This window comes from Octodon degus, unplaced genomic scaffold (assembly GCF_000260255.1).
Source record: "Octodon degus isolate 3935 unplaced genomic scaffold, OctDeg1.0 scaffold00004, whole genome shotgun sequence".
NCBI classification, from domain to species: Eukaryota; Metazoa; Chordata; class Mammalia; order Rodentia; family Octodontidae; genus Octodon; species Octodon degus.
Genome location: NW_004524580.1, coordinates 27262618 through 27287955, shown reverse-complemented (window position 1 = coordinate 27287955; position 25338 = coordinate 27262618). Strand labels below are relative to the sequence as shown.

The following is a 25338-nucleotide window of genomic DNA, read 5'->3' as shown; positions in this document are numbered from 1 at the left end:
ACTTGGACTTATAAAAAAGAGAGCTTGTCTTTCAAAGGATCTTCCCCAAAAGCCCTAGTATTGAGTCCTGTTGGTTCAGATCAGCCTGATTTGGATGCATCATGCTCCTGAGGGGTAGTGGGGTATGTGTGTGTGTGTGTGTGTGTGTGTGTGTGCGCACATGCGCACACTGTAGGGAGGGCTGCCTCCCATGGACAGTCAGGTTATTATTACTAGAAGAGAGACTGCTTTGTGAGCAGACAGAAGCAGCAGCAGTAGGCAACTGAATAGACTCATTTTGACTTTCCAATTCTCTCAACAACGTGTGATTGAAAAATGTTATATCATGTGGGTATTGGTTTTATTTTTCATACTTAATTTGATGCGCTCTTTAGAATGCAGCTTGGAAGGAAGGAAGTCAGGGTTGCACGTCCCGTCTCTGGCATGTGTGACCTCCGTTGCTGTGGGCAACCCGTTTCACTAGTCAGAGCCGTAGTTCTCTCTTCTTAAAGTGCCAACTGCACCTTGCTGATGGGAGGCACAAATAAAACAGGACTTGCCAAAGCATTTAAGAAATTCTAAAGCTATATGCTTGGGTCATTTTAAAAAGTATCAACGTAATCTTGACATCACTCTTAGTTTTCCTGTACATTTCGCTTTGTCAAATACAGATGAAGAAGTGCATTTTAAGGCAAAACTCAGAGGATTCAGCTATGTGTTAGAAAACTATTTCTTTTCCAGCTGTAAGCCCACTGGTGTGAAAACAGTAGTCCCTATGAATGCAGGCACTATGCAAGAAGTTCCATGTTATAAGCTCGTTGACATTGGAGCTCTCTGGAATAGGGTTTATGATTGATACTCATATTTAAATACTTTTATAATGTACATATCTTTATAGTTAGTACATTTTGTAATGTAGAATTATATTTCATGTTAAAATATTCGCATCTTTCTTTGGTAAAGCACAGATTATCCATGAGAAGCAAGGCCGAATATGTCTTTACTCACTTTTTTATTCCCCATAGTAAGCACTCTGTAAACAATCCTTGATCAGATTATTTTTCATAAAGTTAGGGGAGTCATAAAAGAGTAGGATGGCCTAGCTTTCCTACTGTTTTAGGGAAATAAGCTGCGTGGACTAGCAGCAGATCACCTGCCCAGCTTAGCTGTGGTAGATCAGTGTATCATCCCGAGACCCAGCGCTGATTAATAGAACTTCATAACAAGGACAGTGCGGTGCGGAGAGTCTATATTGCTTGTCTGAGGCCAGCTCATAGGAGCAGCGTCAGCTTCGAACGCAGGCAGCCTCGCTGCTCAGCTTGTACTGGAGCTACCACATCACGGGACGCCTCCTGCTGTCTCTGCCAACCAAGAACCAGCACACGTGGCAGGGGCAGAACATCTAAAAGGCACAAAGCCGTGTTTTGACTCTCTTGAAAAGGTCTCGTGTCACTTAACACCTTTTGCAAATATGAGGTTAACAGAGAATTGGACTTGGAAGGTAGCACAGATAAACACTGTAGGTGAAGAAAACTGTTTGCTCCTGACATCGGTGTTTCGTTGTTTTAAAAGACAGGGAGAGCAAACAACTGCCGCATGTGAAGCCTTGCGGAACGGTGAGGTCCCTACCCATGTGGGTCTCTATTTTGATGAGCTTTGAGTACAGCTCACTAAGTTGGCAGCAATTTGAATTGTCTGCGTGCATTAATGCCTACAAGATTCTTGTATGCTTCTTTTTTTTTTTTAATTTTTTATTTATTTGAGAGAGAGAGAGAGAGAGAGAGAGAGAGAGAGAGAGAGAGAGAGGTGTGTGTGTGTGGCCAGCTCAGCCCACCAGGGGGCGGGGCTGGCTGGCATGTGGTGCTAGGGGATTGAACCGCGGTCCCTTGATGCTTTGCCAAGCTTGTTCTAAGTAGGTGCCTTAGACCACTGAGCCATCTCTCCAGCCCCATTGTATGCTTCTTTTAAAGAAAGACCAAAATTTTAGGGTGAGAGGGGGCTAGATGTGTAATTCTTGTCTCTATAGATGCAGCCATCTTTCAAATGCATTCTTAACAGACAACCACCCATTTCTGTTCTAGCTTGTCACTGGAAAGCTAGCTCCTTGTAGCAAGGTAGTTCCATCATAGGAAGGTTCTGTTTGAAACAACTTATGCCTTGCACTGAATTGAAATAAGTCTTCCCAGAACTCTCCTACATAATTAATGCAGTCTTCTCCCAAAAAAACCAAAGAATAAATCAACTCCCTTTTGTTGATAGTTCCTTAAGACATATCTTTGGTTTGTTTCCCTCCCGGTATAAACATACCCAGTTCCTTGCCAATGTCATTCTTAGTGGAGAGTGAGCTACACAGACCCTGGCTTGCTAGCTCTAGGCATGTCTGCAAAGCCACGTTAACATGTTACTTGTCCCTGTTGAACTTCTCTTCGTGACAATTTCTCAGTCTTTGTCAATGGCCACGAGCCATGTCTCCCTCCTCAGCCCTCACCAGTGGTAGTTGGCATGTACACTGTGCCTTTTCTGGTGAAGTGGGTCTGCTTTGTATTGCCCCAGAAACATGTTTGTAGCAATAGCATTGAGGTACGATAAGCAAATTCACTTACACTGCTATTAACAGCATGATCCCAGTTGTCTTACTTGCCCTGCAACATCAAGAGGCCTGAGAGCTGCACAGGGAGCTCTACACGGTGCAGATTGCCCTCTTTTTTCCCTCTGCTCTATTTTTTTTTCCTGCAAAGAGATTTCACAAGTAATTATGGAATGTCATTTAGGGCTACAACTGTCATACTAAGGAATGCAGGTTATAGATTATCTCTACAAATGGATAACAGGGGGCCAGGGAGATGGCTCAGTGGAATAAGCACTTCCCTGGCAAGCACAAGGGTCTGAGTTCAATCCCCTATTCTGAAAAAAAAAAAAAATGGATAACAGGAATACCATAAGATTATGGTTCTCTCCTACTTGGGAAACTGGGAGCTTATTTTGTGGATTATCAGAAGCAGAATCCAAGTTAACAAAGGTAGGGAGGAAAAAAGAGGGGAATGTGGAAGAGGAGACAGGTCGAAAAAAAATCACAAACCTAATGAGACAGTGTTGTGATTTACATGCCGGCAGTGGGCTTAGAATGGGACCAAACATGCTGTTTGCTTCGTCCTACTTTTAGTTAGTTGATTAACTCTGACACCAGTAATAGTGGGTCACAGGTGCAGATGTTGATGGTGGAACATCTGTTGGCCTGACTCTTCCCTTCTGGTCTGTCCAAAATCTTTTCCCATAGACATGAAGAGAGGTCATGATCATGAGATTTTGGAGGAACTACTGCTCTTTGAAAAGCATGGCAAGTATTATTTTCTTGAGTTTAGCTTTCTCTGCAAATATAGCAACACATCTGCAACCTTTCATAAGAAGGGCCAGTAGAGCATTTTATTTCTTCCTTCTACTTGTTAGAGCTAGAGATAAATACACGTGGACACTGAGCTTTAGAAGTCGGCTGAGTCCTTGAAGAAAAGAATCTAAGTCACACACAGTTGTCAGAAGACTGAGAGTGTACCCCGAAACTCACAGCAAAAATGGAGGAGGAGGGTCATTCTTGTCTACACAGTGGGATAGAGAAAATGATCATACGCTGGCCTGTGGCCTGCAGGTAATTCAGAAGAAATGGAAGGCGCAGGTTTTCTGATTTCTCAGGCAGGATTCAAACAGTGCCCAAAGGAGCAGCAGCTGTGGGCCCATCACCCCTGGAAATCTGCATCAGAAGAGCTGGAGGCACTGTCGCTTCCTGACACCGAATGTATTTGACTCTGTCCTTTGACAGATCTCATCTGAGTGTCTCTATGCGCAAGGAGCTGCTGAGCTTCCCGGCTACCGGCAGAAGCTCCATTTGTTGGAAAAACCCTTTCTTCTCCTGCCTTTGAAACTGTTTTGTTTGCTCTTCAAGTTTGTTTTTGTTTCATTTGAGGAGTGCTGTCATCCAAGAGAAGAAATGGGCTTCATGATTTCTTTAGCTTTCACTCTAAGCCTTTCATATTTCTTGTTGAATTCTTTCTGGTCAATTTCAGAATACCCTGAAGTGTGAAAGTATTTTTTTTTTTTTAGGACTAGAATAAGGAAGAAAATTTTATCTCCGATAGAAACTGACTGGAGGGCTCTATTCATATAAGTTTATTAAACTAGCTACACAACAACATCCATAGACTCCCAGAAGATTTCTGGAGCCCTAATTGGTGTTGCTTTGCTGGATAGATGGAGCTGTTGGCAGCACGCTCGCTTCCCAGACCCACCCTCAGCCTCTCAGTCCCAGTTCACTGCTGGCTCTAACTAGGGAGAAAGGATTGTTTCCATAGCAATTCTCTGTCTATTAACATGGATTAAAAAGTAGGGCTGGTCACAAATCCCTTTGAGACCTTTACCTTATATGCAGTAGGTGGCAGTGATTACCTCTCGATGAACAGTGGGGGGAAAGAGGGAATCTTATGCTCTGAACTTTTTTCAAATTTGAAACTTCTGCTTGAAAGAACAATTTTTTGACAGTGTGCAAACACAGCCTAAATGTGGATGGTGGGGTGCCCGGGAGGCTGCTCTGAAGTGACGTTGGCGTAGAATGTGCGGGGCCTGAAGGAGCCGGCCCTGAGGTGCCTGAGGCGAGACAGCTCAGGAGAGGAAGGACAAAAGCAGAGGCTCTAGAGGGAGAGTTGTGTGGCTGTCAAGAACAGAGGAAATGAAAGAAGAGCTGGAAAGGAAGAGAGGAGGAAAGGGAAGTGGAAGAGAGTGGCGAGGAGCACAGAGGGGCAGGCAGGGTGGTGTGGAGGCAACGCATGGAGGAGAGCCTTGCAGGACACTGGGAAGGCATTCAGTTTTCTTCGCAGTTAAATGGAGTCCAGTGGCATGGTCTGGTTGTCATTTTAAATGGGTCATTTTGCTTCTTGTACTGCGAATAGACACTGAGTAACGATGGAAGTGATAAGACCAGTTGGAAAGCATCTGAGTAAAAGAGGTGATGATGTGGACCAGGCAGGGACCGGAGGGTGAATGGATTCAGGAGGATGGAAGCGTGAGAGGAAGGGCTGCTCCTGCATCTCAGGACTGAGCAGCAGGAGGAAGAGGGCTACTGTGTGCTGAGCTAAGAGTGATTGTGGTGAAGGTCAGGCACATGGGAGCGTGGTTTGGGGTGCTCGATGTTGAGATGCCCAGTAAGGATCAAAGCAGAGAGCTCAGACTGACAGCTGGAAGTGAGTTGAGCTCAGGGGAGAGGTCTGAGCTGGAGATGCAGACTTGGGGGTCAGGAGCCAGAAGGACCAGCAGCCAGGCACTAGAGATGGACCCAAGACCAGCACTGCAGGGATGGGTGGTGGGAAGCCAGGCGAAGAGGCTAGGAAACGGAAGAGGTGGCAAAACGTGCCAACTAGACAAAGGGAATGAAGAGTTCCTTTGGTTTTAGTAGTATGACATTTGGTAGGGACAGGAAAAGAGGAGCTCAGACCATGTAGGTGCCTCTTAGGAAGTTCTGCTTAACAAGGAGCAGAGAAATTGAGTTGGAGAAGGAAGGTGATGCCCGGTATAAGGAAGGGATTTGTTTGTTTTTTATTTGAAATCTTAGAGCACTTTTTGAGAATGTAGTAGTAAAGAGGGAAAACCAGAGAATAAAAAGGTCAATTTATTGTAAATAAATTTCTAGATTAGTGCCAAGTAAATAACAATGAAAGAAAAAAAAGTTTAGGTGGAAAACATGGGAGATTAGTGATCTTCTTTTCATTTCGTGATTACACTTGAACACAACTGTGTTCTACCTTCCAAATTGAAGTCATGATAGCCTGAGCTACCAGCTGATAACAGGAATGAGATGTGCTTATACTTTAAGGTGTGTGTGTTACTTAAAGGTATGTATTATAATCCTAAAATTCATATAGGGACACACACAAAAAGGCAGAATAATCAGAGCAATTCTAAGTAAAAGAGTCACGCAGGGAGGTAGCACAGCAAGAGATTTCAAGTTAAACAACAAAGCCATATAACAGAAACAGCATGGTAGCAGCATAACAACAAACAGGCAGAGCACTGGAATAGAAGAGACGACACAGAAATAAACCCATGCAATTATAGACATCTGATAACTTGCAAAGGGGCAGAAACATACATTGTAGGAAGACAACCTCTTTAACGAATTATAATGGAAAAATATCCATGTGCAGAAGATTGAAACTAGATCTGTAGCGCTCACCTTGTAGGAGAATCAATTCAGAAGGTATCAAAGACATGGGTATAGGGCAAGAAATGGTGAAACCACTAGGAGAAAATAAAGGAGAAACACCTGAAGCAACAGGCATATTCCTGAATGCAAAGAAAATAATAGCAAGAATCAACAAATGGAACTCCATTAGGTTACAAAGCTCTACCAAAGGAAACAATCGATAGAGTAGAGAGACAGAAAGGGAAAAAGCTTTTGCCACATGCTCTTCTGACAAAGGATTGATATCTAAACTACATTTTTAAAAAAACACAAAATTTGTTTAAGAACGCAAGTTTGACAAATAAAAAACAACGCCATCAGTCGACAAATGGGCAAGTGAATTGACTATATACTTCTCAAAAGAAGTTAAAAGCAATCATTAAGTATATGAAAAAATGTTCAACATCTTGAGCCTTATAAAGAAGTGCAAATCCAATTACAGAGATTATACCTCCTCCCTGTCTGAAGGCCTATCATCAAGAATACAAAAGAAAGGCCGGAGAGATGCTGCCGGGAAAGGACGCCTCCTCCCATCAGTGGGAACGTGAGCTAACACAACCACAATGGAAATCACTGTGGAAATTCCTCAAAAACCTAAACATAGTGATAACATTTGATCCTGATGTACTCCTCCTCGGGGTACTCACCATCCACCCGTGCTTATAGCGGTACAGTTCACAAGAGCTGAGCCGCGGAACCCTCCAGATGCCTGTCCACAGATGAACGAATAAACACGGTTTGGGGTACCTATACACAATGGAATATTATTTAGCCTTAAATAAAAATGGAATCACTCTATTGGCAGGACAATGGATGGAACAGGAGGCCAGACTCAGAATGTTAAAAGTCATGTAATTCTTTTAGATGAAGAGTCTTAAACGAGGAGAAAAGGAGCGATATGCAGAAGACTGAGACTAGAGAGATAAAGGGAAAGTAGGAGGCAGCCTGTTAGAGAAGAGGAGGGGGATGAGGGGAAGAGGGAAGGAGAGAAGGATGAAATAAAAATAGTCAAAATATGTATATGCAGGCACCAGTGCACCAAGATGAAACTCATTACTCCGTGTTACTAATGCTAATAAACTGATGGTACTTTTTTTTTTATAAATTGTATTGAGAAAAATAGCAATGAGACAGTTTCAAAACTGATTAGTAGGACAGTTTCAATAATTAATACGTTGTATATTGTTGTCTTCTTAGTGGTTATTCATAGTACAAGATGCAGACATGATATCCTGTCCAAACACTATTAGCACAAATCTTTCTTCTCATTGAGTTAAGAGAAAGTAGCTGTATATCTATCCTATTTTTTTTTCTTTTCAAAGTTTTATTGATAAACATATAGCAATGAGACAGTTTCAAATCAAATCGAAAGTACAGTTTCAACAAATAATACACTGCATATATTCTTCTTAGTGGTTAATTGCTTTACAAGATGCAGACTTGTAATCCTACTTACAAACACCATTAGAAAAAATCATTCTATTCATTAAGAGAATGCAACTATATATCTATCCCAACCACTTTGAATACACAGATACAAAATGGACATTCATAGTTATACCCCAATTTTTTTTTAAGTTCCGTTGTTGAATATTATAGGTGTGTAAACTCAGCAAAATATTCTAAAAGAGTACAGAAGCCCATAATAGCATTGGGTCTTCTGTTTAATTGGCAATGTCAGAAATTATTGACGTGAGTCCCCCACAGCTCAACATAACAACATGGCTTTACTTCCTATATTTCATCTTCATACTTTTCTACTGGATGGTTAAGACCAGGGTAAAGCAGAACCTATGCAACAAGAGTTGTAGCTTTTTGGTTTGAGAAGGTCAGTGAAATGCCCTCAGGATTTATCCTGAGATCCTGTACCTCAGATTGTAGAACCTTTGTCAGTGCAGCCATGTGGATGAGTCACGGCCATTGCTTGGCCAATGTGCTCTCTGTGATCTATCCTATTTTGTATACACAGATACAAAATGGTCCTTCATTTATATCCCCTTTTTTGTTTAGTTTTGTCAGAAATGTATATTCCATTGCCATTTCAGTATTGTAGGTGCGTGAATTCAACAAAATAATCCAATATAGTTCAGTAGTCCATAATAGTATTGCGTTATTCATAGGACTGGCAGTGTCAGTAGTTGTTGACTTGAGCCTTTTATAGCTCGGCACATTAATATGGCTTTACTTTTTGTTTGTTTGTTTGTTTGGTTGGTTTGGTTTGGTTTTTGTGGAACTGGGGATTGAACTCAGGTCCTTGAGCTTGCCAGGCAAGTGCTTATTCCACTGAGCTATCTCCCCGGCCCCTGGCTTCTATACTCCTTTTTATACTTTTCTGCTGGGTGGTTAAGACCAAGATAAAGCAAGACCTATATAACAAGAAATATAACTTTTGTGCTGATGGTGCTTTAAATGATTAAAAATCTTCATAGTTATGAGACTACCATATCTTTACTTACCCCAATTTGTTTGGATTTCATAGTAACTGGGGTTCAAATAATGAAATTAGCCTTTGCAGTACATGTGGAAAGGGGGTAGGGAGGATATTAATAAGCAAATGAAATCGCACACGGGTGATTAACATTCTCTTACAGAATGATTCCCAAGCTGTCTACAAGCAGCCTTCTGACAGAGGTGTGCTAACCACAAATGTTCCTTCTCTCTTCAACAAGGTTGGAAGCCCTCTGTCAGCTTTGATCAGGAAAAACGAGGACTCTTCTAACAAGAAGTCTGCAAGGTTAAGTTGTGGTACATGGACCAAAAGCGTTGGCAGCAAATAGATTGCCAACGGCACAAGTGACAGCAATAAAACGGGCCAATTAGAAATGATAACGAATGACTAATGTTTGTATCGTCCTGTACCATACCATCCCCAAAGGCATTTGGCGAGATTGGGAGAGCCCGTACATTCAGGGGACATGGTTGGGGGGCTCCTGTGTTCCAGGCCCTAAAAGCTTAGCTGGGAAAGTTTCCTTTCTCACGAAGCTCTATCTGAGCTGTGCAACAGCCTGCTCAAATAAGTAGGTCGAGAACTTTTCTTCTTTGCAAATGAAGACATTCTCAAGCATAGCTAAAGCGTAGGTTCAAATCACTGCTTTTACAGGAACTTGGACCTCAGATGAAATTTGATCGCTGATTATTCTATTTTCTTTCTCAAAACTTCTCAGGACTTGGTGCCTTAGTACACAGCGTACCTTCAAATGGTGTCTTCAGAAATGTAATGAATCTCCACAGCTGAAACTCTTGGGTTTAAAAATACCTCCCAGAGCTTGGGCTGATGGCCCTGCGCCTGTAAGGGTGGATTTGCCTTAGGAACACGTCCGTGGACAGCAGATCAGCCACCCTTGCTGCTCCGTGAGGTCTGTGAGGCATTTTACTGCCCACAAAGTGACTGGAAAATCAGAATGGATCCACTTTAAAAATTTTCATAACCAGAAAAGAATTAACTACCTTTATTTTAATCCTTCTTAAAATCTAACCTTATCATTTGCACTGACTCATACAACTATCAGAAATTACACAAGTTTTTTTTTTTTTTCTGTCTTTCAAACAAAGCCTATCAATGGAAAATAGTTAGTTTGACTTCTAAAAATGTATAGAAGTTTTGTATGAACTGTCTTTGGCATAAGTGATTGTAAGTGAAGCAGTAGGTTTCTTCTTGAGGTAATGAATTTTGTAAAAATAAAATAAGTATGGCACCAGATCCTGACTTTCCTCCCTAGCTATAATTATGTTCTGTTACTGGGAAGAGCCATTTGCAAAACAGCATGCTAAGTGGGAATTGTCCTGGAGGCAGTAAGTACCACAGACCCCAAGGCCAAAGCTTGCCAACAATGCGGCCAGACACCTGTTCAGGGTTTGCCAAGAGGGAGTGAGTCCTGTCCTGCCCTGGTCAGCCACCTGCCCATCCATGTGCACGGAGGGCCAGTTGGGTAGCAAGTCGTGTGGGTCCCACAGCACCCGCCTGCATTTCATCAGCACAGCAAGGCATCCAGATGCCAGATGTTAGTTTGAGTGGACACACAGGGAACCAGAGAGGAGTCCTGAATTTCTGGCATGCATTCCTGAGGGTTTGATGGAGATAAGCCTTCTTTGCCCGTTTGTTTGCTGATGTTACTATGCTTTGCTGGTCCCTGCCAGGAGGAGAAACCAGCATCTGTCTCAATGGCTGGACTTGGGGCAGGCAGGTACCCATAGCACCTACCCAGCCTAAGAAAGCCTAGGAGAGAGAAGTCTCAGCAGACAGGAGCCGGGCAGGTAGAGCAGCCTGCCCTTCCACGGTCCTGCAGGACCATGGTGCACACAGGTAGGGTTGGGTTGCTTGGATGTATACAGCAGGAGGCTAGAGTGTCTGTACCTCCTCCCTGCCCAGAGGATTCCCCTGCAGCTAGGAGGAGACCTGGTCCTTCTCCCTGCTCCCAACAACAACAGCAACAACTGAACACAGGAAGGGGGAAGAGGTGGCTGGGGACAACCTGAGGGAAACTGAGCCACCCCACCTTCCGTCCTCCTGGGAGAGTGCGCCCTTGCATCTCCCCACCTTGGGTGTCTAAAGCCCCACACCTGGCCCGTGATGAGGAAGGGGGACATTAGAACCAGTTCTGAGCTGGGTTTTCTACAATTGGGTTTTCTGAGACTCAAGCAACCGAAAATGTTAAGCAGTCTGGGCCCATCAAGAGAGACTGGCAAAGTAATGATTGGAAAGCAATAAACCTTTAGTTGTTTGGACCCAGTAGAGTTGAAGCTGCTTAATTTTTTTTTTTTTTTTTTTTTTTTTTTTTGCGGAACCAGGGATTGAACTCAGATCCTTGCATTTGCCAGTCAAGTGCTTATCCTACTGAGCCATCTCCCTGGCCCCGTAACTGCTCAATTCTGTAGCTCCACATGGATAGACCTGCTTCGGGCTCCATAAAACAAGGTCCCTATCGCCAGAGCTTCCCTCTGCCTTCTGGTGAACTTGGTTCCAACCTGTGTGTACTCCTTCCTGGCCATCCCAGCCGGCTGAAATCCGGGCCACTCCCCCAGGGGCCTGAGGAAGCCCCCGAACCTCTCCAAATGTTGGTTCTCTCATCTGCCAGGTGGCAGGTGATCTGTGAGTTACCGCTTACACTAGGAGGACATGAAAGTCATAGAAGCCAGGAGTATGCAGAGGAAGTAGCTCAGGAGTGTGACCAAGAATGTTGAAAGGCTTGGGGTATCCTAGCAACACAGTTAGTGCCACTTACGATGGTGATCCAGTTAGCAGTCAGCCCTTCATGTGTTGGGTTTTGCATTTCTGGATTCAACCAGCTGCAGTTACAAAGACTTGAAAAATAACTCTATCTGTATGGAACACGTGCCAGCATTTTTCTTTGGTCCCTTAAAAATATAGTCTTTATATAGTATAGCTATTGTGATTGGCAATACAAGTAATCTAGAGGTGACTTAAAATATACCAGGGGATGTGCACAGATTCTATACAAATTCTACCCCAACTTATTCAAGGGACTTGAGCAGTCTTAGATTTTGGGTCCCAACTTGCTACAGAATTAATGTCAGAAATAAAGACAAGGGTTCTCTTGTGAGGAAAAAACATGAAGTTGAGATAGGCATTAGCAGGCAGTGGAGGGGCCAGGGAGATGGCTCAATAGAGCAAACACTTCCCTGGCAAGTACAAGGGCCTGAGTTCAACCCCCAGTTCCAAAAAATAAAAATTAAAAAAAAGAAGGCAGCGGAGTGGGTTTAAGTGGGAAGCAGGTGAAGGTGCCCTTGGGTCAGACCCCAGATTCTAACTTCCCTGCAGAGGGCAGTTACAGGTGATCTGTCCATGGCAAGGCATCTAAGTGATGGAGGGCTGGATAGCAAAGGGGCAGATGTGGGTGGACACATGGTGACCGGAGAGAGATGCTAGGGGGTGGAGAGGGGGCTTTTAACCAGCATAAGCGTCTTCCACATTTTTGGCTGATGGTGCCTGCTGGGCTCCCGAACCTCATCGTGGACATGTGCTTCTGGTCTGTGTCTGTCCACCTGTGAACTCTGGGGGTGCTCCCAGTGCTTGCTGAGTGAGTCCTGGCACTCTGCCACTTTCTGTGACTCCATTTCAAGGTGTCTTTTAGGGCGACGGCACTCAAGGAAAGAGCCGGGGAAAGGCCAGGCCGAAAGCCCACCAAGGTGCTTGGTGGTTTCTGCTTCAAATCCAGGGAAGGAGTGTTGGGTAGTTTGGCATTTAACCTGGAGCACACGTTACTGTCTTCCTGCTCCACAAGGCACAAACGTCTAGGTTCAGCAAGCAGACCAGAAACTAAATCAGGAGTTGTTCATGTTGTATTGTTGGTTCTTGGTCAGTGAAGATAAGTAAATTGAAATGTTTGACCTGTTTTAAAGACTTTCTCTCCATCTTTCTTGAACTTAATGAAAACATTTCATTAAATATTACTCTGAAAGTAACAATATCAAAGGCAAAATGCAGTGCCTTTCATTTTGGCTAATGTAAAGTGTACAACAGTTTGCTTTTACTGAAATGTGAATTTATTAGTAATTTTCCTTGATAAAACACTAATGAATACATCACCTTTCCCCCTCCCAGCCAATCCAAAATATTTTTAAGCAAAAGAAATTATTTGGAAGGCAATTATTAAACCATTGAACTGTAAAACATTCTTTAAGATTTTTTCCCCAAGAAATATGATTCTTGTTTTTGTTTTTGTTTTTGTTTTTTAATTTTCTTCCTTCCCTTTCTGGATGCTACCTTGGTAGCTGTCATGTTTGAAATATTGACAAGATAAGATAGTTTTCTGTTTATATCAGCAGTCGTCTGTCTGTGAGATATGGACGAATCAGAACGCTGGATTTCCTTTCTCAGCGATCCATCAGGTTCATAATGTAAGGTTACAAACGGTTATTTCCTCTTCCTCAACGTGCGCTGTGTGATGTGTCGCAGAGTGTTGTCGACAGCTGGAGGTACTGTGTCCCGGCACCGCAGAGAACTTGTGATGTCTAGTGACCCCTGAGATTCCTTTGTCTATTCTACCTCATTTCCTGTGCCCTGTGACTAGTTGGTGTATAAGCTTTGTCCTAAAATGAGAAACATACCTGGTTTTACAGTCTGCGGTTAAAATCTGTCCCGTGTGAGTTTCGGCTTTCATTTCAGGCATCTGTGTTAACTTGATTTTGCAGGAAAAAAGAAAAAGGGTAAATTGATATATATATATGCACGTGTATATATCATGCTATTCCTGCCCATTCTGTATTTCCCTATGTCCACGGGCTATCCAACCCTTTGTGTCCAATGCCTCTCAACAATTCATGCGCTTGACTTGCAAGAAATACTTGCGTATGATTTGCATGATCTTCCATATACATTTTATGCAAGTATGGGAGGAGCAGAGCCTGGGAGAGGTGCTATCACAGTAACAAGGTGGTTCTCAGCCTTTTTCTATTTGCCAGTCCTGAGCTGATCTTCACAATGTGTGTGAAATTGTGACCCATTTTACTCTGAGCTGCTTAATCTTCAAATATTTACATTTCTCCTTTGCATACTTTAGAAAAATTTGCTGAGCTTGGTGGCCCACACCTGTAACCCCAGCACTCAGGAAGCTGAGGCAGGAGGATTCTTGCAAGTGTGAGGCCAGTCTGGGCTACATAGTGAATTCAAAGCCAATCTGAACTACATAGCAAGACCCTGTCTCAAAACAAAAATCATTTTTGTTTGGAAAGTGAACATTGTTTTGTAGTTTTAAGTATTATATTTTAAAATACAATTGATCCTATTTCCACATCCTGTGAAATTTTTCCCATTGGATAGCCCGCTCTCTGAGAAGTTGTGATATTTGGTTGAGAATCGCCGAGCAGTTTGCTAGGGCAGCATGCCGAGGGCCTCTCATGGGGTGCCAGAGTGGGTGCTCCTGTCCTCCTGTGCATGGGACTTCCAGTTCATGAGGCCCCCCGGGGCCTGTGCAGTGCCTGGGGGTGGTGCTTCCGCGACTCAGCTGCTCCCCCTGAACTCGTAGATGCCACCAAAGCTCTCACGGGTGCAGATGTGGCCCTCTCTGCTCTTCGTGGAAAGAACAAATTTGGTACAAACAACTGCATTAGCCACACTAGCATTCTTCATTCCGAAAGGATTTTCAGAGGAGCTACTGCAGGATCCTGATTTGATGAGTGTGAATGTTGTAGACCTTTTCTTACATTCACATCCAAATATATATAATTATCTGTAAGCATAGAGTTACATGGAATGCTCTTCAGAGCCTTAGAGATTGAAAAGGGTAAACATAGTCACCTATATCCTGTGTATGTTTATGCAGCCCATCTCTGAAATGTGTCACAATTATTAAACATAAAACCTTAAATAAACAATTACCAGGCTGGGGATATCACTCAGTGGCACACTGTCTGACAAGCACAAGGTCCTGAGTTCAACTCCCAGTACAAAAACAAACAAACAAACAAAAAATAGCATTTAAAATCATTTTTAGGGGCTGGGGAGATGGCTCAGTAGAATAAGCACTTCCCTGGCAAGCACTAGGGTCTGAGTTCAATCCCCAGTTCCTCAACAAATAAATAAATAAATAAAATCATTTTTAGTTTTTCATCAAGTATTGTTTCCGAAGAAACTCAGAATAATGTTTGTTAATGTTCATATCTAAATTTACAAGAAGGTAGGCGAAATCAGTACTTAGTAGAAAAGATTTAAAAGCTTTTCTATTAAAAAAGCAATTAAATCTTCATTTTAAACCATTTTAAAAAGAATAATACAAGGCTTGGAAAATTTACCTTTCTGTTAGAAAGCTGAGTCATGATCATGATTTTTAATTATTTACTGACATCCTTAGGAAATCTTTTTCTAAGGAAAAAAAAATAAGAGTTGAAAGTGTTTCCCCCTTTGTATTCTCAGAGGTTCTAGAATATGTAGTGGTTTGCCCTTAGCGAAAGAGCTTCTCCACATGATCTGTTTTGGCACTGTGGAATCTGCTTTGTGTATCTGGTCACATGAACTAAAAACTGGCAGCTGCTTTTGACCTTTTCAAATAATACTGAAGGCTGGGTATACTTCAGGGGAGCAGCCCCTGCCTGACAGGAGCAAGCGAAGTCGTGAGTTTGACTCCTGGTACCAAATTTTTTTTTAAACAAGAAATAATACTTTGTTTAAAAGCTGCATTTTGGAATCTGCTACCCAATAAAATTTTGTCTGTGGATTATTGTGAATTTTCACTAAATTCACTTAATGGCTTTATATTTTTAAGTTGGTTGTATGAGGGATTAATTAGGATATATATATATATATATATATATATATATATATATATATATGTGTGTGTGTGTATATGTATATATATACACATATATATATATATATTAATTATAGTCCTTCAAATTCAGCCAGACTATGAACTATGAATCTGTGATGAATCATTGGCAAATACCTCTTAGACAGAATCAACACTCCACTTAAACTGTAATCTCAAATTATGTTTCTTCTTTATATTTGAAAGCTCATTTCTATTTGAATTTGAAGAGATAGTTAATGGTGTGCATTACATGCTGTTTAATTGATGGCCTATAGTGTATTTATCAAAACTTGAAAATGTCTTAAGGCAGATATTTTTTTAAATGCCATCTGAATGCATTTTAAGCCATGACCAAATTCTTAGAATATTAAGTTCATTTATATACATTAACCTAAAGAAAAGATTTTTTTCCCTAAGTGTTTTAAGCTCTAAAGAAATGGCTTGAAGACATTTATTGAACGTTCCTTAAGTCATTTTAATTTTATTTCTCTAATTACTGAAGAAAGACCTTTAATGATTGCTGTTTTGGTAATAATTTTTTTTAAATGACAGAATTCTACCCCAAACTTTTCCTACTTCATCTTGTTATTCTAGTTAAAGATTATTGCATCATTTTTAACCAGGTTTAGGTTTGCTTCTCATTAAAGACCCATTTTTGTTATAAACCATTATCTGAGGTGAAAGACTTCTCAGATCTGCTTGACGTGTATTGCATTTTTAATAAGTTTTTTTAAAGTAGGGAGTTATTAGAATTGATTTAGAATGTTTACCTGAGAAAATGCAGATACCAAATAGATATGCATGTAATCTTCATCAAGCACCGAGGCAGAGCTTAAAAATTCTAAACCACTTGATGGGTGAAGCAAAAACTCCCTGTTTGTCGTCTCTCCCACCACTTCCTGTAGTCACCCCTCCAGCCAGCTCCTCTATTGCTCTGTCTGGCTGGATTTCCATTCCAGGAGGTCTGAAGCCTAAGGCAACCTGGTGTTCTAATCTCTCATCTTTCCTGGCAGCCAAGCAGGTAGAGCTGAATCCCAGCAATGAGCCAGTCCCTCCTGTCCTTCGTAAGAGTGTGATGTTACTCCAGCTGTTGGAATCTCTCCATTCCCATTAAATTAATTCCAAACAGAAAACTCAACTTCTATACACTGAGTGTGCTAAGATTCCCAGACCCCAGATCTAAGATTCTGAGAGACAGATTAATGAATTTGAAGAAAAGAAATTCATTCTCATATCAATTCACCTAAAAACACTTTTTTCCCTCTGAACATGAATTTGTGGAAATAGCTCTACATATGACAAAATTAATTGTCTATTTCCAGAAGGGTCCAACCCAGTCCCTATTGGAAATTTTAAAATATTTGGACTGGAGTGATATCTCAAAGCCACAGAGAAAACACAGTAAGAAGTGTATCATTCCCTCTCCAGTAAGGATCCTGCCCCATAGCCCTGCAGGGACTTCCTGCCGGGGCGCTCAGGATTTGAACCAGGTGGTTTGTGATCTTGGGAAAAATCCGAGTCATAGGAGAGCAGAAGCAGCTGCTGCCGGGTAAACGGGTCAGGAGAGGTGCCCCGGTTCCTTCAAGTGGTTGCTAAGCAAAGGATTGCCATCGGGATGGAGGGTGGGTGGATGCGCTGGAGCTTGCCGCGCCCAAATGGCCGCTAAACTCCCGTGGATGACGTTTTGAAATACTGGATCGGCATTTGGCTGTTGTTCTGCTTTAAGTGTATGGAACTCACATTAAAGTTTAATTATGAAAGTGCGTGAGCTGAGTGAACAATTGGAGAATGAAATGGCACATGGTTTGCATGTTTAACGTACTAACCTGTGAAATGTCCCCACACCCCAGCTTCACGGCAGCCACGCCCACTCGCCGCCCTGTTCCCAGCCCTCCCCCCTTCCCCACCCCAGCCCCTCCCCCACGGTCTTTGGGCTCCCAGCTCCTGTCATGTCGCTCAGGCTTTCTGAAACCTGTCTGCTGAGCTCGGCCGAGGTACACCTCAGCTAAACCAGAACAGGTGACCGTGAAGACCTGTTGCTTGGTTTGGTTGGCACTTCGGGGGACACTGGCTCAAAGGATCTTTCGATGTCACCCAGATCCTCCTTTTGTATCATTCCACGGAGTTGCGTGCAAACTTCTGTTGTTCTGTCACCTGTGACTGTGACAGTGTCACCTGTGACTTAAATGTGCAATACTTGTTCGCTATGTTGTCGTTGCTGGGGGGAGGGGAGTGTTAACAGGGGAAGTTAAAGGATGATTTGCTAGATTTGGGGAGAGCTTTTATTTAAAACTTCCTAGCTTCAATATTTCTAATGTTACAAGCTATTATCACTTAAAGGTTATTACACTCAGCTTCAAAATAATAAGGAAATCTACAATCCTCCATTTTGAAGTTTATTCTAGTATTAAGAGCAAATCACAGCCAACTGAAAGACTAGAAAGATAATAAAGATACATTTACAAGAGAAAGAAAATTTTTTAAAAATCAAAAATAAAAGCCAGAGGAAAACTGAATCCCAAAATTAATTGCAATTGGTTACTGCACTTAAAAAAATAAAAATAAAACTTTAGATAACTATAAAGAGAAAAATTCAAATGTGAGTCAGGGATGAATCTTAAAACAGGAGAATGCTAATGCTAATATTCCAGGTAAGGTCTCAAAAATATCAACAGACTGGGAATAGGAGGATCAAGCGGTGTACAAGTAAATCAGCAAGCAGAACAGAAGGAACTCAGAGGCAGTAGCTGCAGTTCTGGCATCTCAGACTCCAGGGCTCCCCGGGGACTAGAAGAACCCACCTCCAAGACACACGCTTCAGGCCCTCTCATGCTGTGAAAGCGCCCGAGCATTCCTAATGACTCCAGAGTTTTTCCTCTCATTTTTCAAAGCCAGCTATACGTTACCAGAAGACAAGTCCTTTGCCTACCACTCTGTCTTTGCCACCCCATCCAAGTACAAGGGCCCTGCCCCACACATGCACCTACCTGAGCTGCCCCAGAAGCCTGTGGTTCCTAACATTTGTATTTCTAGAAACTTCCAAAAAAATTAATGAAAGATGCAAACTTCCTTTCTCTCCCAAAACATATTTTCCAAGTTTGTACTATGTCCCAGGCTCCTTGAAAACCTTCCCTGAGCAATCCCAGTATGTCAGCCCTTTTGCTGAGAGCTCTGTGGCACCGGTTGGTAGCCACAGTTTTGGAGCACCCTGAAACCTCTTTCCACTCTGCAAATGCAGGAGAAAAGTAATTTCTCACAATTCTACCAAGCCCACCAAAGTCATTGTAGAAGAGAGTGGCTTTGGAAATCTGCCCATAATCTAGTTTTAGTTGTGCTTTAGAACAAAGGACAGATTTTTGAAACACCAAAATCACTACCAGGAAAAAGAAGAAGCATGTACTCCGGGTGTGACATGTAAACCAGCACAGGCTGTGGCTTTGGAAATGTCTACCCTGCACCTTGACAGTCAGCAAACAGGCGGGGCCTAATCTCACAGAAAGTGTCCAGTGACACAGTGAGGTGGCTTTCTGGTTGGGGGTCTTACTGGGCCTCTGTCTCCCATGATACGCCACCACATGCACGTGTACTTGTTTTTGTGACTTGGGGCGTGCAGTACACGCAGAAGCACGATGGGCACACTTGCCACTAGCGAGCAGGTTTTCTGAGGAAAGTAGTAGTCACAGTGGCCCTTTGGTGGTACAACTGGATTCAAATGAGAGAGACTCATACCACCCCTTGGTCAGTTTTTCCTTTAAGATTCTGTTCGATATCACACTTAAACAATAAAATTTCTCCAGAGATATAAAATTATTCAAACTTCGTGGTACATGCCACATTTGGGGACTGAAACTGATGAAACTGTATTCTACTGTAAAGCAATTCAAACTAAAACTTCCAATCAAGTTTAAAAACAGAAATTCAAGTATGCTATGTTCTTTTTTGTTGTAACAGAAAATTACTAATATTAAACCATTAATTTCTTCACACTATGTTTTAAAATCCCTTAGCTTAGGGGATCATTCCTAAAATAGAATAATTCAACTTTGAATTAATTCAGCTTTGGGAAATATGACGCTAATACACATAAAAATGTGGCAGCAGTAACAGTATTTATGGACGTATAATGCAACTGAATGCTTTTGCAGCTATACACACCTGTACAGGGCAAATGCAGGCTAGCTGGAGGTGGGGTGAAATTTGCTTATAGCTCATACTGCTTCTAGAATAAATGTCATTTTCAGACAGGAGACTGGGGAGAGCCTTCTATCACCTTGCGGCCTCCAAATGAAGCCACAGCCTCAACTCCAGTACAGTACTGGCAACATCACCCAGAAAAGCTCATCTTCCAGTCGTGTGACTACAAGGCTTTCGTAAGTAATGCTATGGGTTCTGTATCTGGGTACAAATCAGGAAGGAGGGGATTTTTTGGGGGGATGGGTTGCAGCTACATTGAAAGTGTGCTAAATGTTCATCACTGCAATTCCTGAAGTGTTTCTCCCTTCTCGTTTTCTTAGGGTAGCATCCTGTGCAAAGAAAGTCTCACTGACTAGAGTTCTATAACACTTTAAGTCTGTAGGCTCATGATCTGTTTTACCCTATTACAGAATTGTGTGCTTCTAAAGAAGTGTGGTAAAGCACAATTTAAAATAGAAATGAGCTGGTAGAGTGCTTACGTAGCATGCACAAAGCCCTGGGTTCAATCTTCAGCGCTGCAAAAAATAAATAAGTAGAATAAAATGGAAATGAGCATAAAGATAGCACACTATTTTCACATCACATTCATTCACCAATGATCTCAGAACGTTGAGTCTACCACTTTATATAAATACCAAATTCTTTTCATTGTCATCTATCGGATTCTATTACTGGCTTAGATTTTTTTTTGGTTGTTGGGGTTTTTTCTCATTTCTTTTTAGAGCAGAAAGAATAGTTATCTTCTGCAGAAAATTATGAGTAATATGGACAGGTAGATGTTCAAAATGCTGTGGCCTTTGGGACAGGTGGCAGTTGCCATGACTACAGTAGAAAACTGGCCAAGCTCTTAGCAATACATGAAAGCCACTTCCCTTAAAACATTTCAATTAGGACAAAGTTTCATGATAATTTGAAAGATAAGGATTTCACCAAGATCGGTTTCCTTCATTTGATTAAGATGTGGGCTTTCTGGTTATCTCCCTGCAATCAGGGCTTTTTCCCCATTGTGCTCTCTTCTCTTTTACTGCTTGCTTATCTGGCAGTGTTGGATTTCTTTCAACATTAATCACTACCAGGGCTTCCCTCCAAAGTTCAGACCTCAAGGTCCTGCGCCTGTCTGAACAGCCCTTGTGTTGAGCGCTCTGCTCTGGGGTGCAGCCCTTCCTCGCCAAGGGGGTGGCTTCCCGGCCCCAAGGAACTATTGCCCAGCCCTGCATCTGCTCTTTACCAAGAGTCACCAGCTATGTCAGGAAGTGGCCTTCCGATCTCTCCTGAAATAATTATTTCCTCACTTTTAAAAAAGATACATAGAGATCTTTATTTATTTTTGAAGGGCGTTGGGGAAGAGAAAAAGGATAAAATGAAAGAATCCTGTGGAAGCTTCAGAAGGTTGATGAGCTCTTACTGAACAGGCAGCACAGGCGTTTCCCTCACCGCTGTGTCCCCTAGACCACAAGCAGGAGAGTGCCTGGGGCTGTGGACCGAGGTGGTCCCTAATAGCAAAGGGGCTGGTAATTCCGGGGAGGAAACTTCCTGATCCTTCCCTGCCTCCCTCCAGCGCTCCAAGCGTGACAGCACCGGGGCCTCAGCCGGACCCCTGTGCGGTGGGGAAGGGCACTGTCCCTCCCGCCCCTACCCCCTGCCCAATCTCAGGTGAATCAACCACAGGGCCCGCAGCTGTGAATGAAAAGGGCCCAGAAGTGCCTCCTTGCCTAAGAACAGCCGAACGTTAATTACCTATGCCGCCAAATAAGCCCAAGTGGGGGCTGCGCCGCTCAGCTCTCAGCTGCCTCATACAGCCCTGTAATTACACAGATAGTAGTGTGATTTATTTTTGCAGACACTGCTGCCTAAAAAATAAATAAATAAATAAATAAATAAATAAATAAATAAATAAGAGAAAACATTTTTAGATGCCCCCATTTTGCAGTTAAATATGATTTGAAAGATGGCATCTTTAGAAAATGCTGCGCTTTCATTATAGAGAGCAATTTACAGCCCCCAGAACTTATGGTTAATTCTGCTGCGTTCGCTGTGTGAATGCATTTATGTGTAAGGATTAGTTCCTGTTAGTTTTATAAAGTTATTGGCAACTTATAGCCAGGAAACCTAGCCAGTAGTACTTCCGCAGTTGTTTTGAAATCAGAACTCATTTTTCTATTCTCCTTTCCATGAATTATCTCTTGGTTTGTGTTTTAGTATTTAGGTTCTATGCTGATCAAAGAGCTCAGGGGGACAGAATCAACTCAAGATGCTTGTGCAAAAATGCGGGTAAGTTTGCCAACCTAGTTTATTTCTAGTAGTTGAAATACTAAATACTGGGTATGGCTACAAATTGCCACCTTTCACATCACTGTTTTCTTCATCTGTTGGTCTGCTGAATCACAGCGGCATTACATAAGAAGGTGTTGGGCTTTGTTCCTGTTTATACTTGGCCTTTTCTCTCTGTAGTGTAGTTGGCTTGTTAACATTCTCATACCACATTGTATTTACTCTTAATTATTTTTAAGAAACTGAAGTTAACTGTGTATATACGTTGGTCATTTCCACATTAAGAGAAAAATAATCTTTAGTTTATCTCAAGAAGCTGTTTCAAACACCCACTTGACAGTCTGAAAATATTCATTGTAAAGACTCCAAATTAGCTCAAAATTGTAGAGTATTGGGCACATGTTCTATAAAACTGTATTTTTTGTGTGACTTCTTAAATCCCCTATTTTCTTAAATACAAGCAAAATATCCAGTTCTAAGTGGAATGAACCAGAAGGGCCGTAAATGTTGACCAAAACGGCCATTCCCACTGGCTGTGATTGGGGGGCTCCTGGGGCCCTAAGTCTGTTTTAACCACAGCAAACCTCACACATACGCTCACTTGTGGTTTGTCCTTTGATCTTGCCCTTTGTTCTTGCTTCCTCTGCGGCAGATACAAGGAAGATGTGGTGCAAGAGTATGGGGCTTACTCCGTGTGACAGCTAACCACTGGCAAATTTAAGAGAATGAACCCTGACTTTTATTTGTGGCCAGGATGTCTTCTCATTAGTTTTGTAGGGGGTGTCTGCTGGTGGGAAATATTTGCAAGCAGATAATTGAATTAAAACACTTAAAAAGTAAGTATGAAATAGGTACCACTCATGGAGACAGCTAAAGATATGCAAATCTTCATGAAAATGAAACCTATTTAATCACTATTTTAATATTTTGATGAATTCGGTAGCAAAAAGAACTATACTAGTTGCCCATCCACTTGATGAATTTGCATCCTAGGTCTTGCGTTTACATGGAAACCTGAGTTTTACTTCTGGCCCCACTTTTGTGTCCTAGGGTACGTAGTAGTCTTAATACTACTCCAGCGGCAAACATTTACTGAGTGGTTTCAGAGTGCTCCACGGTAATTACTATCCCCACCTACAGGTGAAGAATCGGAGGTTTGTGGAAGTGAAACAACCCTCCCAAGGTCACACAGTGAATGACTGGCCAACCAAAACCAGAATTCAGATCCATCTGACCTCAGGGCTCAGGCCTCTAGCCACTGTTACCTTGACTATCCTGAGCTATGTTCTTCCTCTGAAAGTGCCATTAGATTAGCTGTTCTTTAGGACTTTTCCTGGTCCGATAATGCTAGGACTCTCACATTCTGACTATGCTATGCATACATCTAAATGATCACTACTGAATGAGAAAATTGGAAAAATGTTCAGTCATCTGGTCTCGTGATGGCTTAAGAGATATGCATGAACATGTCTAAGAAATTCATTTGACATCTCCGACTTAATACTATTAACAAATCACCTAAATCTAGCTACTTCACTGTTCTAATTGTCACAAATAGTGTCCTGTGCCTATGGCACCAAGTAGAATAAGCCAGGTCTGTGATTCGAGTTTCAATTTCTTGAAATTGAGTGGATCTGAAATTACATCCTGATAGTAGGGGGGGCCTGGCCCTAGCTCAGGCCTTTAAGTGGCTGCTTCCACAAAGCTGTCAGCCTCAGGTTGCTGGAGTTCGAACCTCACACCTCTCCCGCTGGCCAAAAGTGCCCTGAAGGCATTCGAGCAACAACATCCTGATAGTAGGAGCAAAGTCATCTTAATAGTCTCAGGAGAGAATAATTTAGTTAAATACATGTCTGTTGCCTCAAATGAAACTTAGGAAAAGCTATCTATTTAGAGCCATTCTTCCATTCTTTGGGGGCATTTTTCTGATTTGCTGCCCTTGGTGTTTATTTTAGGTAGTTTACATGAAAATAGAAATTTGATTGCTTCTTAGAATATTGTAAACCTTTATTTCTCATCTTCATTAACTAAACCGCAGTCCGGGGTATAGTAGCTCATATCGCAGGCACTGCACACACTAGAGCCTTTCAAAACCAGAAGCACGGATTTGTGCTGGTCGCTGGCACTATTGTGAATTAGAACTTTCGCCAGCCAAAGCGGTGTGGATCTCAGCTTGCAGTAATTTTCAGTTTAAACCTGAAGTCGCTGTTTTTTTCTGCCTTCAAGACAGTGGCATTTTAGCTGAAAGTACCAGCGTAATCAAATCCCCTCATGGGACGTGCTGTAGGACACAAGTATCTCAAGAACTGATACACAGCAATAGCATTAGACCAGAGGAGTGTAAATTAAAACCTTACCCGGTTAACTCTTTTATTGGATTTTAAAAAAGAAAAATAGTTTTTGGTTCAACAGTATGTACTTTAGCTGAAATTAAAATTTCCTTCCCAGAAAGAAGGAAATCTGTGCATTTCCTGATTCTGAGTAATGTTTTCTTAATTATTTTGTTAACAAAGATGACTATTTTTGACTCCTGCTGTCACTAAGCTGACAATCCAATGGAGGAAAACAACATATAAACATTTGATTACCCCACAGTGGTAGACGCCTGCCCAGCAAGTGTCTCCACCTTGCTGTTAGCCTTAGGGATCATCAGAGATGACCCTATATTAGTGACATAAAATCGGTGTCCTAAAATTAGTTTCTTGGGATTGATCACATTAAGACTTGTATGCCCGGCTCCACAAGAGAGAATTATGTGCATTGTTTTGTTTAACCCATGAGGTGGGTACTTGTTCCTTTATCCAAAATGCTTTGAGCTAGAACTATTTTAAATTTTAATTTTTTTCTTTTTTTGTGGATTACAAAATATTTGAGTATATATAAAAAGACACGCTGAAGAGAGGACGCAAGGCTCACTGCAGAACGCACGTTTCGTGTGCACCTTCGCACGCACGCACGAGCTGACGGTGATCTCCTCCGGTGTCGCTAGGGCGCCTCAGTGTGGTGGTAGGATTTTCCACCTGCGGCCTCACCGCCGTGCTCAGAAAGTTTCAGACTTGGGAGGATTTTCAACTTCAGATTTTCAGAGCAGGGACGCTCAACCTGCGTGGCCTCCGCCCCCGCTTTGCACTCAGGAAAGCAAAGGCCGAGGGAAAGTAATTTGCTGGCCACCATGTGCCCAGCAAGGGCAGGGAAGGGATGTGAAGACCACTTCCCCCCTGTGAGGCCAAGGCCAGCCCTGTCCTGTGCAGTGGAGCAGACTACCAGAGCTCTAATGCTGCCTCAGAAAGTGGGGAATTAGTGTTCTTAAGAAACAGCTTCGGGTCGGGGAGATGGCTCAGTGGAGTAAGTGCTTCCCTGGCAAGCACAAGGGCCTGAGTTCAATCCCCGGTTCCAAAAAAA

At 42.3% G+C, this 25338-nt stretch overlaps 1 protein-coding gene across 6 annotated transcripts in view; it reads left to right on the top strand.

The window, feature by feature from the left end:
* Positions 1 to 25338, top strand: part of Anks1b (ankyrin repeat and sterile alpha motif domain containing 1B) — a 1319834-nt gene that overhangs the window by 1250323 nt on the left and 44173 nt on the right. For 3 of the 6 annotated variants that reach the window (XM_023716668.1, XM_004623821.2, XM_004623826.1), the window contains 2 exons: positions 19713 to 19841; positions 21865 to 21936. In XM_023716668.1, coding sequence (XP_023572436.1) covers positions 19713 to 19841; positions 21865 to 21936 — 201 coding nt within the window. Of the gene's footprint in view, positions 1 to 12988; positions 13064 to 19712; positions 19842 to 21864; positions 21937 to 25338 lie in introns of all 6 variants that reach the window. The other 3 variants (XM_023716659.1, XM_023716658.1, XM_023716653.1) reach the window with 2 other exon arrangements.